Raw genomic sequence first — 14,208 nt, forward strand, 5'->3', positions numbered from 1 at the left:
CCAACACATAGACCAATTACGAATTAGGATATTGTATAGAAGTGTTCCACACCCATAATTGCTCACCTCTTCAAAGAAAGAACTGAGATGCTTTTTCTCTCTCTTCTTTGGGACCAAGCTTGTCCATTATCATTTAAAGAGCTCAGTTTCAATTGCTTTATTGTTATTCTTTACATTTTACACTGTTGTAGTCATTGTGCATATTGTTTTCCTGATCCCCTTTACTTCACCTTGCATCAGTTCATCTTTTCAGGCTTCCCTGTGGTCCTTATATTCATCATTTTTTACAGCTAAGTTATATTCATTATATTCGAGAATGGTTCTCTGATTAATGAGCATCTACTTTGTTTCCAGTTCTTCACTACTACAAAAAAATGCTACTATAAATATTTTGGTGTGTATGGAAATTTCTTCAGATTGATGACCTCCTTGGGGCATATTTCCTAGCAGTAGAATCTCTGGGTCAAATGGAATGGATAGTTTATTTCCCTTTCTTTGCATAAGGCCAGATTGAATTCTAGAATGGCCAGACCAATTCACGTCTCCTCTCCACATTCCCTACAGTACTGATTATTCCCCTCTTTTGTCAGGTGATGATGTTTCCTAGAGAGGGTTTTATACTGGGGGGAAATGGAGGTGGGAGGCTGACATAAGAACTTATAGAAATTCATAATGGGACCATTATGATGCAAATCATTCAACAGGACCAGAAAAAGTGGTCAGAGTTACCAGGACCCATTTCTACCACTGTTTGTAGTTAATTGATTTTTATACAATCATTTTTCCCTCAGACCTCAGACTTTCCTGTCCTTGATCCCAGTTGGACTGCTCAAGAGGAAATGGCTCTTCTGGAGGCTGTGATGGACTGTGGCTTTGGAAACTGGTGAGAGTTTTAACCACTGCCTTGCCCTGCCCTGCTTGATATTTTCCTCACCTTGTCCCAGGAGAGGAACTGCACCTTGATAGACAGGGCCTTCTGGAGGAGTCCTGGAAGCAAACTTCTGGCTCCTTGGAACTCTGCTTTGGGCTCCATGCCTCAGGCAGCTAAGTGGTACAGGAGAGAGAGTGCTAGATTGGGAGTGGGGAAGACCCAAATTCAAATACTGCCTCAGATGCTTACAAACTGTGTGACCCTGATCATTCATTTAACCTCTCTCACCCTCAGTTTTTTCCTCTCTAACATAGGGGTAATAATAGCACCTACCTAGCTATATGACCCTGGGCAAGCTTCTGTTTGCCTTAATCCACTGGCAAATCACTCCAATGTCTGCCAAGAAAACCTCATGGACAGTATGGTCCACAGGGTCATAAAGAGTCAGATACAACTAAACAATAACAACAGCAAGCTCACAGGGTTTTTGTAAGGATGAAATGAGCTAACATATGTACTTTGCAAACCTTAAAATTCTATATAAATAATAGCTGTTATTGTTATTATTATCACCACTACTACTATTCTAGTTTCCTTCTGTGCCTTGATGATGGATGAACTCACAGAGTACATTAGGATGCTTAGGGGATCTACACAAAATCTGCTGGGTTACATCCTCACCAAAAGCACTGATTTTTCCTTTCTGAACACAAAGGAAGTTTCATTTTCTCAGGCAGGTCATTTTTCCTGTCTGCTTTTACAGTTCCTCCTGTACTGTACAAGACTGAATCTCATTTCAGGGAGTCAGGCCCTTGAGGCAGATCTTTCCCATTTTTTGGTGATTCAGTTTCCACAAGTTCCCTGCGTAAATTTAAAAATTTTCCCCCACTCTCAAACTGTGGTCCTGGGTTGTGCTGGGCAGAACTGTCCAGCATGCAAGGTCTTTGTTTTGAGACATTAAGTGCAGACTTGTAGCTGGCCTAGAGCTTCATGCTTTTTCAAAATACTTTTCTATACATAGTTTCATTCTGTGCTCATGATACCCCTGAGAAGTAGGTAGAGAAGTGTATTATAGTCCCATTATACCAGTGAGGGAATGGAGGTCAGTAAGAGAGAAATAAATCAGCCAAGGTCATATATATCTGGTTGTCAGTAAATCCTAGTCTCCTGGTTTCTATTTCTTCTACACTGTCTCCCTTTATAATGTCTTAAGGACAGAAGTAGGAAGCTGAAGGTGTCACAGTGGTTCCAGTTTCTTCTTTTTTCTAAAATTCATATATGCCACAGCTTTTTTATCAAGTGCCCATTCAATTCAGTAAGCATTTATTAAATTCTGAGTATGAACCAGACACTGTTCTAGGAGGTGCTGGTGATATAAAGACAAAAATGAAAATGTCGTTGTCCTCAAAGACAACTGGGCTGCCCTTGTGGGCTTAGTATTGTACTAGGAATGGTGGGAGAAACAAACTTTTGTCTGTTCTTGAGAATCGTACTGGCTGACTTTGCCCTGGTCCTTCATATCTCCTTCCATATGCCCCACCCCAGTGTAGTAAACAAAATGCAGTAAGGTTGGTGATATCCCTTTCCTCCCAATGCACTCAAAAAGCAAAGCCAAGATAGTAGAGTTGTCCCTCTTTGGTAGTGAGCCTTTCCTTAGTGGCAAATCATTGGTCATAGATTTTTATGACTAGGGATAACCACTTCCTATAACTGGTAGTAAAGTGAGGACTTCTAGTCCTACACTTGTATTTCTCAGGCTGGCTGAATTTCCAAAGTCAAAATGGATTCAGACCAAGTGTGTACTTGTCTTATTTGTCTGCTGCTGCCTCTTTGTTTGGGGCTGCTGGTGTCAGATGTCAGACCTCTGATGGGTACAACCTTAAATAAGGCAAGAGCAGACTGTGTTTCTTAAAGTTACCCGTAAATGAAACCTTCCCCCATCCCCCCACATATACTTTTCCCCTCTTCCCTCTAGGCAGGATGTGGCCAATCAGATGTGCACCAAGACCAAGGAAGAGTGTGAGAAACACTACATGAAACATTTCATCAACAACCCTCTTTTTGCTTCTACCCTGCTCAACCTCAAGCAAGCAGAGGAGGCGAAAACTGCTGACACAGCCATTCCATTCCAGTGTAAGTGCCTACTTGCTATTGTAAAAGACTGGGCTTGTCCCAGAGCCTGCTTTTTGACAATTGCAAGCAATAATGGCCGGATGAATGAGTACTCCAGGACTTAGGAGAGCCTGGTGAAAGAGATAGGTGGAGTTTGCCAGGGCAGTTGCTGAAAAGGGATACCATGAGGTGGCAGGGAGGGAACCCATTCCTGTGGACAGAATGCTGGGTTGGGAGTCAGGGCACCTCGGTCTTGTTTGCCCTTCCACGCCTACTCATTGAACCCCTTCAGGTGTATCAACTAACTTCAGTGCCTGCATCCGTAAGATGAGACCTGAAAAAAAAAAGTGACCCACCTCACTGGGCTGTTGTGAGGACATGTTGGCCTGTTCCCTGCAGAGTTTATGTTGAGAGACACATTATAGACGTGCACTGTGTTTGATTGTTAATTGTCCAATATTAAGGACATGTGGCAATGCATGTTTATTGTCAGTACCAGTAATGGTGGCCCTTCTTTAAAATGTATTTTTAGTTTGTTGTGGCTAGGCCCCTTTATAAGCATAACTAAAAACATGATGAATTATGAATGGGCATTGCTTCTGAATGACCCAAAGCAAAGGAGTAACAAGACACCAGTGCATTTCTCTCCCCCGCCACACCCCCACTCCTAGCCTCAAATTGCCCCAGCCGTAGCTTTACAGCTGTCTGATTCAGAGTTTTATAATCAATTGGGAACAAAAAGAAATCCAATAATATTCATCTGAGATCAGTAAATTGAGATTGTTCCAGAGAGTGAGGGACATGATGAAGAAGAATGAATATTTGGGTCTGTGGAATATTATGAAAACCTTCTTCCTCACATTCAGTGAGTAAATGAAAAATTCACAGGGACTCTCTCCAAGTTTCCTAAGGGGATTTGCTAAAAAAAATGTTTAAAATGTATTGAATTGAAACATTACTGTGTTGAAGTAGTTGGGGTGAAGAGGAACATTCAGATTCTTTATTCTCTCATTTATCCTTGAGCTTTTATTGTGATCCTATTTGTTGTACATCCCTTCTTGGTATTATGTTACTCTTTGTGTTGCTTTCTCATGTCACTATTTTGTTAAGTGATCAAGTAAAACACTAAATTCTGACTGGCTTCAAGTCTCCCTCTTACATATAATGATTGTGTGACCCTGGGCAAGATAGTAACCTCTCAGTGCTTTATGTAACTCTAAAACTATACATTTTGGAGAAGGTGCAACTTGCATTGGTGGAGGGAAATTTCCATATCCAGAAGTTCCTTTTGTTAATGAAATCAAGATCTAGTTCCAATCCCTATTAATTATACAATCAATAGTCAATCAATTAACAATCATTATTTCGATATACGTAGAAAAACTCAAAAGGAGAATTTTATCTTACCTTTTCAATGGGTAAAGGAGGAGATGGAAGGAGAATTTGGCACTAAAAATAAAATTTTTGAAGAGCATTATAGAAGAAATGGTAAATTTTTATTATGTAGTTTTTAAAAATTGTGTATTAAATTTAACAAAGTAGTAACAAAATTGCACTTTTTGTGTCCCCTTCTGAATTTCTTATCGTTTTCTTTTTTGTGTGTATGTGTATGTTTTTCTGATATGAAACTCCAAACTCTTCCAGCTACGGATGATCCTCCAAGGCCTGCCTTTGATTCATTGCTTTCCCGGGACATGGCAGGGTACATGCCAGCCCGAGCAGACTTCATTGAGGTAGGGAAACTTGACTCTTTCTTTGGGCACAAAGGCAAGAATTGCTTCTGTTGAGGATTTTGACATCAAATCTGGGAATTGGGCAGGACTGAGAGTGGGCTGTCATTAAGTAGTCCAGGGGGATGCATTTTTACACATATGTATTGGAAGTTCAGTGGGCTAAAAGGCCCATTGGGAAGTGTAGGTTCACCATCACTCTTTCCATTACATGTGACAGCCTCATTTATGTGGTAGTAGGAGTACTTGTTATTGTCTTCACACTTATTCAGTTCACTAAACATTTCCTAAAGGACTGCTCCATGCTAAGCAGGGGCAGAATGACAGATGAAGAGCTGGATAAGAAGACTTAGGTTCAGGGTCATTTCTACTACTGCTGGCTGTGTTATTCTTACACTTAACTTCTCAGTGGCCTTGGTGACTTTCTGAGACTAAATGGCAAAAGGACGTGCTGATCTGAAATGTGTGAAGGAGTTTCTTCGTTGAGAGTTCTCCATACCAATTAAATCACAGGCCTGGTGCAAAAAGAAGAAAAAAATAATGTCTATGAAAACCATATTTACTTCTGAGAATGAATTTTAACATAACTCAGGAATCATGGAGGTGATAGGGATCCAGCAGCTGCTCATAATGTTGCCATTTTGCTAATTCACCTAGATTATAACGTTTAGGGATTCGTGGTATCATCAGTGTGAGTACTCCTTCCATCAGAGCAGATTAAAATCCTCTTCTCCTTAGAGGAAAATGTTTATGAGTATCTGAGATTAAAAAGATTCACCACTCAATGGCCAGACAACCAAATGCAGTCATTTGGATGGTGATAGGGCCAGCCACTGTGTTCTTGGCCTCTCTGATTCTTGGAACACACGCACACGCACACGCACACGCACATGCACACACACAAAATCTGCTGCTAGACCTATATTTGAAGTTTTTCCAACATGATGAGACCTGTCAGAATGAAAGTTCCCCCGGAATAGCCTTTGTGACCTTGGGGTACCCTCCAATCTGTGCTGAGATCTCCAAGTAAGACTCTCATGTGAAACAACCTGGCAGATTCCCTCTTAAAATTTATTGACCTGCCACAAAATGGCCCTGGCCTCAGGAGATCCCATTACATCTGTGGCTTATGATTGTACTAACCAGACTTACCACTCATGTGCATTCAGCTTGTGAACCAACCCGTCAACATAGCCAGTGCTTCCTTTTATGTCCGTTGTCAACACATAGTATTACAGAGGAACTCAGCTTTCAGAGAATGAATTAAAGCTGACATTTTTGCCTTGGCATTTAGCATCCTGAGGGTTTACTGGAGGGTGTGGGCTTCATTTTTGTTTTTGAAACTAAACTGTCCTATATTTGACTTCTCTTGATTATTTCCTTTGGAATTCTCAGAAGTACTCACATTTATGCTACCATTGTTAAGTGTTTTTCTACTGGGTAAGTCCCACCCCCAGATTCTCTCCACTTTATTATTAATTACTTAAAAGAAAGATATCCTGGCCTCTTGCCATGTATAGTGTCTTGTAATAGGTGGATACTGGATACTATCTCCTTTGGGATCATGTCCAAACTTAAGTAATTAACTCAAGGGGATGGGGCTGGGCTGGGGGATTTGTGTGTCTTTTCACAGGAGTTTGACAATTATGCAGAATGGGACTTGAGAGACATTGATTTTGTTGAGGATGACTCAGACATTTTACATGGTGAGTTTGGGAAACCTCTGGTCAAAATCCTGTGATTGTAGATGAAATGGACCTTAGAGATTATCTGATTTGACCTTCACCTCTTACAGAGGAGGAAACTGAGACCCAGAACAGGCTTCTCTTGCTAGTCCACCAAAATTATAACTTTGTATTACTTTAGGAACTCATAATTTCATCAGTTTGAGCACTCCCTCCATCAACACCAATTGCAATTCTTTCCTCCTTAGTAGAAAATCCTTATGAGTATCTGTGATCAAAAAGATTCATCATCCAGTGATGACCAAATGACTACCTGTATGGTAATGGGGCCAGCCACTGTGAACTTGGCACTGTGAACTGCTCACTGTCTAAAATGATTTTGCCTAAAGTCTTTCAGGTAGGAAGTCAAAGAGTTGGGATTAAAACCCAGGTGCTCCAACATCAAATCCAGCAATTCTTTCTGAATTGGCTGAAGTATGAGACAGTAAGGCCTTGAGGAAAGTAGGGCTAGTCAGCCTATGCAGAGGGTTTGAAACCCCCTATATCTCCAATTGTGTGGTCTTCCTCTTGGCCAAGAGGAACAGATCTATTTATATGGCATGACCTTCACAGCCTTCCTGAGGACGAAGAAGAACAGTGTCACAACTTTAAGATTTTAATGATGACAGCCCCTGGCACTCATGAGTATTCCCCTGGCAAATATGAGTTTGATAAACCTAAAATTTGCCAGAAGAGCAGGAAAGTTAGCATTCTACAGAGTTGAGTGTGCAGGGAGGAAGATTTTGGCTTTTTCTTTGCTTAATACTGTTGAATTTTCTGCATTCCTATGCTTGCATTTCTGTATTTCTTGCCTTACTTATCTATGACTCATTTCTACCATTTTTTGGTAACTTAAACTATGAATGCCAAAGGGCTCATAAGAGTGGGAGTCATTATCCCTTTTCTTCTCCTGCCCATCTATGATTAATTGCATAGTCAAAAAACCTGCAAAAGTCAGTTTGCTCTTCCCCAGCAGTCCAGAGTCCAGCAAGATACAACTGTTAAATAACAAGGATCTGAATTCCCCAGTCCCCAATCCTCAGTTTCTTCACTTTTTGTGAATGTTCTTTTACCCATTTCCTTCAAAGTCACTCCTTAAGTGGGAAGGAGCAGCAGGGTGGGCGGCTGGATTCGGAATTATCATTCCGATCAGTGACGATCAGTGTGACCTTGGGCAGATCACTTAAGCATTCCAGGCTTTTTCTCATCTCTAGGAGTTTATTTCAATAGGCCTTTAGGTTATACCCAAGACACTCTGCTAGATGTTGGGGACACAAGGGGTCCCCGCTCTCAAGATACTTAGATCCTCTTGGAGGAGACAACATCACCCAATCTGTTGATCAGCAGGCCCTTTTTAGAGGCGCACTGTTTTCCCTGCACTTTGTTAAATTGGTAGACAATCAGGAATAAGACAATCCTTGAGGAGTTTCCATTCTATTAGGAAGGAGGGGGAAGTTTGCAAAATAAACACAGGTGAGAAAATACATATATACATAAAAGGTAAATAAATAGACAGTTGAGCTAGATGACCAGCTCTACCCTGAGGATCCTTTTTGAGTCCTAAATCACTTTTTCATTTTGAATTAAGGCCTACTCTGTCACTGGGACATGTCAGGGGGGGGGGCCACCTAGGAATTTGATAGATTCTATCTGTGACCAAGAGAGCCTCCATGAAAATTTTAACTTAAAAAAAATTCTCTACATATCTCCTTAGAAGTTTTCTTTGCAAATTTCTTTCCCTCCTCTTCCCTCCTACGTGACGTTGCAGAAAGACGAAGTGAGTCAGTTTCTACTAAAAGAGGAAAGCTTAATAGCCAGTCATTGTGGGGCTCGTCAGCTTCCTTATATTTGTTCTGTCTTATGCATCAGTATCTTTTCCTTTTCAGTACCAATGATTCATGATGTTGCTCTTTATCACCTCCTGTAGGGTTCCTTCATATTTCTCCCCCTCTTCCCAATCAACTTTAGTTAAAGCCTCATGTACTTCCTGACTCTTAGCCCCTTTTCCTGGAACCTTGGGCTACATTACAAGTAGTGCAGCCTTGTAGAAAGCAACCTCCTGGGAGATGTTCTTCAGGAATTTGAACCCCAGGGAAGCATAAGTCTCATCTTATGATGTAGGGTAGGGTGGGGTAGAGGTAGAGGGTGGATGGTGCACTGGACCTAGGAGACCTGGGTTCAAATTCTTCCTTACTAGCTGTATCACTTCAGATAATCACTCTGAGCTTCTGTATAGTGGGGCTTAGGATCCCTGAACCTTCCCTTTTACGGAATTGTTATGAGGGAAATTGCAGACTTCAAAACATGACATAAATGGGAGTTTAGTGAGAATGGGGCTTGCTACCATGTTTGGATCATAGATTTAGAGCTGGAAAGGACCTGAGAGGCTGTCAAGTTTAGCCTCCTCATTTGACAGATGAGCAGAATGAGGCATGTAGAGGTTAAGTGATTTGCCCAGGATCCCACAATTAGTAAGCATCTGAAGTAAGACTTGAATCCATGTCTTTCTGACTCTGTGACCAGTGGCAACCTCATTTTCATTTCTCAATAGTAATAAGGCAGCCACAGTGACAGTGGGTTTTTTAATTTGTTTTTTAATTTGATTTGCCATTCTGAGTAGCCATAGGATGTCCATAGGATGTGCTGTTAGGCCTGTTTTGGACTTAGTGTTGACAGAACTTCAGGTAACAGGTTAAAAAGAGCAAGGTTAAAAAAAAAACCCTAATTAATTCCCAATCCATATTCCAGGCAGGAATGTTTTGGGGGGGGGTGGTTTGGGAGAGGGGCAATCAAGGTTAAGTATCTTGTCCAGAGTCACAGAGCCAGTAAGTGTCTCAGGCAAGACCTGAGTCTGTGACTTATAGACTCCTAAGTCAGTCCAGTGTCTCTTCCACACCCTCCATGGTGGCCTCCAAGTGCCTTGGGAGACTGCAGGCCATTCAGCTGTGGCACTTTTGAAGGATACTTAGACTAAAGAGGATGAGAGGCAGTAGCATATAGTCCCTGCTTTAGGGCTTAGTGGGCTTAGAAGTAGCTCCTCCCATGGCATAGCTTGAGGTTAACTCCCTCTGTGCAGTTCCCCTCCCAGATGTGAGATGAAGAGGAAACAAGACAGAGGAGAGGAAGGAGAAGTTCAGGGAAGTTTCCAAGGACAGTTGGAGAAAAATGGGAAGCAAGAGCCACCATGGCCCTGTGGCTGCAGTGGAAATAGAGACACTGTGGGCTTGCCCTAGGCTTGCCTCTGACTCATTGGATAATCTTAGACAAGCCATTGGAACCTCTCTTTTGTCCCTTTGCTGCTAATAAAGAGGGGGTGACATTGATTAGTCAGTGTGTGTGTTTTGGATAAAAAGATGGTTCATAACTTAAAGTGGCGTTATTACCTTAGCTTTACCCCATTATGCAATTTTAGTTATTGTTAAATGCATCCCTTTTAAATTTCCCTATTCATCAGTACTTAAAAGGAACAACTTGGTGGCATGTGGCAAAATGACTGATGCCTCCAAACCAAGTTACCCCTTGCCTATCCCAACAAAGACTTTGATTCATGAACTTTTTTACTCGTGGAGTTTATTTATGCAGTCTATAGTGAAAAGAATGATGGACTTAGGAAGATCTGAGTTCATCTCCTGCCCTTTAATAGGTATTCAACCCTGGACAAGTCTCTTTACCTCTCCAGTCCTCAGTTTCCTTATTTGTAAAAAGAGAGTAATGCTAGTAATACCTACCTCACAGGATTGTGGTGAGCATCTGATGAGACAACAGGTACAGAGTGCTTTATAGACATTAAGAAGCTCCATCTAAATGCCAAATACTATTATTTAATAAAAATGAACTGTCTATTCCACTGTGGAAGTCTAGTTCACAATGGAGGGACAATTACTTGCATCCCAGCCCCTTGGGAAAGACTTTCAGAAAGGACTAAGGAGGGAATGTGTGATTGAATGGAAGGGGTACTGGCTTTGGAGTGGAGCAGAGGGCTAGGTTCAGACCCCATTTCTGATGCTTCCTGCCTTTTATGACCTTGAGCTTAATCTCCCTGGGGCTCAGTCACTTTCTTCATCTGTAAAATGGGCAGGTTGAAAAAAAAATGAGGAGGTTGGACCAGATGGCCTCTATGGTTCCTTCTAGCTCTATTAGATCTATGATCTTAGAAAATCCTGTAAATGGGGCAATGAGCCCCATTTGCAAACAGTTTGGAGAATGAGAGGAGGAAGATTACAGGTCCTATTATGGTGTCTATGCATCTTTTACCAAGAGGGAAGCCATTATTGCTTCAAGAAAATATAATGCAGGGGATCTTTAACTAATACAACTGATAGGAAAGTTCCCCTCTTATCCATAAATACCCTTTCCCCATGTCAGTGCCCTTTCGTGAAACTTTTTTCTTTTATGAATCTGTGGATTTCTGTTGCCTTAGGCATTCTTGAGTCCCCAAGTACTTTCCACCATTGGTTCCTCACAATGTAGGCAAGAATGAAATCATGGGAGTTTCTTCACCAGAGTTCCAAGGGACTCCTCCAACACTAGGTTACCATTCTCCTATTTGAAAAACAGACATTGAAGAAGGTTGTTTGGCCAAGGCATTGACCTTTGTTCCATCTCTTGTGGCCTGTCTCTAATTCTTGTTGTGTTCACACATTTCAGTCATGTCCTACTCTTCATGACCTCATATTGGGGTTTTGTTGGCAAAGATACTGGAGTGGTTTGCCATTTCTTTCTCCAGCTTATTTTACAGATGAGGAACTGAGGCAAACAGGGGTAAGTGCCTTGCCTAGGATCACACAGCTAGTCAGTGTTTGAGACCAAATTTTAACTTAGGAAGATGAGTCTTCCTGATTCCAAGCCCAATGCTCCATCCATTGCACCACCCAGCTGCCCCATCTAATCCTTGCCTTCTCCCTTTGTGTAGCACAAAGAGATCCATCCTGGGCCTCTTTAGTCCATTCATCCATTTACCTCACTCTTGTTAATAATTTGTCGGTTTTGTGTCTGAAGCATCATAGGCATATCATACATTCCTTGGATTTTTGTGACTCTTCCAAAGGGCTCTCTCACATTAGTAGCCTCATATAACCTTACAACATTCTTGGGATGTAGGATTAGGTATTTAAAAAACTATTTCATAGAAGGGGAGAGAGATACACACACTCACCCACACCCACCCACTCAGAAGTGAGTGATTTGCCTAAGGTCCTATTGTCAGGGAATGAGCCAAGACCAGAGCTTTTATCCACTTAGTCATACCATCGACTCCCATCAGATTAATGATGTACTTCTCGAGAAAGGAGGGCACAGACATCAGATTAATGGTGTACTTCTCGAGAAGGGAGGGCACAGAGAAAAAGACTAAAGAAACTTTACCCCCTTCCAGGAAATACCTGACTCACAGGTTTCTATTGCTGTGATTCCAACAGGGATTGTAATTGGCCTGGCTGCTCTGTGGCCATCAAGTCAGTTTTTTTTTCCCCCAGGGAAGCAGCAAGTGCCTTCTGTTAGAAAAATAGAAACATGTTGTCTGCTATTTTGAACAGTCTCGGAAATATATTGTGGTGGGCAGGAGTGCCTCTGACTTCTGCCCACCTCTTAAAATATTTTAGGGCCAGCAATTTAGAAAGCTTCACCATTGGTCCCCCATGTGATCAGAGAGTGAGAGAGAGAGCCTGTTCCTTCCCCAAAGTCGGGATTTCAGCTGTCTTGCATCGGTGTGTGTGTGTGACTTGTTGGTGATGATGTTTGTTTTTTTCAGTAGTCTGTCTGGTCTTTTGCTCATTCTCCCTCTCTCCAAGCTGTTTTAAGTAAACCATTCTTATTCTTGCTATGTCTCTCCTCATTCCTATTCTGCATCACTGTGGTAGGCCCTGAGTTATTTACGCATTCAAGATCTTGTAATCAGTCGCCTTTCTCTGAATGTACTTTATAAAGAAAGGAGATGGTTTTGAATATGAATTTTACTCTGTTTCTGGCGCTATGTGTTCCTTTCCCTTGTTTTCTTTTCCCCCAAAGCCATTTGTACAAGTTTCAAGGGCCGATTATCAGCATTATTTATAGAATTTTCCAACACAATCTCTTTGTGTTTTTTCATTAAGCCCTTCCCACACAGATCCCAGAAAATAACATGGTAAGTTAGTATCTTGGAAGTTAAAAGAGTAAAGAAAAGAATTTGTCAGATGACTGAACTCACTACCCTCTTTCTTCTTTTTGTCCTAACCTGTGAGTTTCCTAAATGTGCCTAACCTTATGGAAGACACAGTAAAATGCCATTAAAAATACCTTGATATTATATAAATCTGGATTTACTTCAGGTTACCACATGTCTCCATGTGTATTATGAGTGTGTGTGTGTGTGTGTGTGTGTGTGTGTGTGCGCGCGCGCAGTGGAGAGACCATGTATCTGGTAGAATGTAATGAGCACCTGATTTAGGGTCATGAACACTTGAGTTTGAATACTACCTCCGATCTTAATTCTGGGAACATGGCCAAGTCACTTAATATCTCTGAGCCTCAGTGTCCTCATCTGTGATACAAGGATTGTATTATCTGAATAAATAAAACATTTAAAGCACTTAAATTTGCGCAAAACACTATGCTAAGTGCTAGAGATACAAATAGAGCCAAATGTAAAATACAGTGTGAGCCCCTACTCTCAAGGAGCTCACTTTCTAATGAGGGAGACAGCACATAATTAAGGTTTCAGCCTCAATCAGATGGAAAAGTCATGTGATCTTTAAAGGATGCATCTGTTGGGAGGCACAAATAAGATTATTTTCTATAGAACACTTTGCAAACTTTAAACTGCTAGATAAATGTGAGCTTTTATTGTTATTATCATTCATAATTTCCTGTCAATATAACATGTAACAATGGGGGCATTATTCTTGTTCACCAAACACCATTATTTTGAGGGGGTTCTGATTTATCTGAATTTTTAGATAGAATGGCCACACTTAGTATCTCTCCTAAAGTATCTTAAGCCATAATATGTAGGAAGAAAAATAAGAATACCTTATCAAGTTTTCATGATTTCCGAGAGAAAGCCAAGCTTTAGTTCCACTTTGGGAGATGAGGGTCACCATTTGTCAGAGCATGAGAAATTGTGTGCCTGCCAAAGGAGAGGAGAGCTCAGACCTTTGGGTCATCCCAGGACCAAAGCCTGGAGAAAAATGTTCTGTCATTAAAAAATGAGAAGGCAATGAAATCTTTGAATTCTTTTCTAACTTATGGAAAATAGTCATTATAATTCCCTAACACCTTGAGATTTATGAAGTGTTTTCCTCAGTAGATTCCTTTGAAGTTGTTAGTGCAAGTGCTATACAGATAAGGAAATTGAGGCTTCAAGAAATGAAATGCTATTACTTAGAATCACATAGCTAGGAAAGGTTTGAACTGAGATTGGAACTCAGATCTGCTTCTAACTCCCAGTCCAGTGTCCTTTTCACTCAGGTTCACAGAGTCACACAACTGGGAAGGGTCATAACGGCTTGAAAACCCAGGTCTGGTTCTTCCTTCAAGTCGTTTTACTATTAAAGGATTTTTCCCTGTTTTTATAAATGAGGAAACTAAGGTTCAGAGGAAACCAGTAACTGACATCCAAAGTCACAAAGCTAAAAAATGGAAAAGCTGGGCCTGACCAGGTTTAGTGTTTTCTGTGCAAAATGCATATTGCAATGACTATTTAACTCTGATAGTAGTTTAAAATTACAACTTGAGATCCCTTTTGTGGTAACTGAAGATGTTTTTCTTTTTGGACCAGAACAGAGATAGATAGAGC

General features: G+C 41.1%; 1 protein-coding gene across 5 annotated transcripts in view; it reads left to right on the plus strand.

Annotated features, from left to right (window-relative positions):
• Positions 1-14,208, plus strand: part of TADA2A (transcriptional adaptor 2A) — a 53,602-nt gene that overhangs the window by 17,565 nt on the left and 21,829 nt on the right. For all 5 annotated transcript variants that reach the window (XR_011975305.1, XM_072646960.1, XM_072646961.1 and 2 more), the window contains exons 5-8: positions 792-883; positions 2,847-3,004; positions 4,628-4,716; positions 6,347-6,419. Coding sequence is in view for 4 of the 5 variants with exons in the window: in XM_072646960.1 (XP_072503061.1) it covers positions 792-883; positions 2,847-3,004; positions 4,628-4,716; positions 6,347-6,419 (412 nt within the window). In the remaining variant the exon portion in view is untranslated. The remainder of the gene's footprint in view (positions 1-791; positions 884-2,846; positions 3,005-4,627; positions 4,717-6,346; positions 6,420-14,208) is intronic.

This window comes from Notamacropus eugenii, chromosome 2 (assembly GCF_028372415.1).
Source record: "Notamacropus eugenii isolate mMacEug1 chromosome 2, mMacEug1.pri_v2, whole genome shotgun sequence".
Classification (NCBI taxonomy): Eukaryota; Metazoa; Chordata; class Mammalia; order Diprotodontia; family Macropodidae; genus Notamacropus; species Notamacropus eugenii.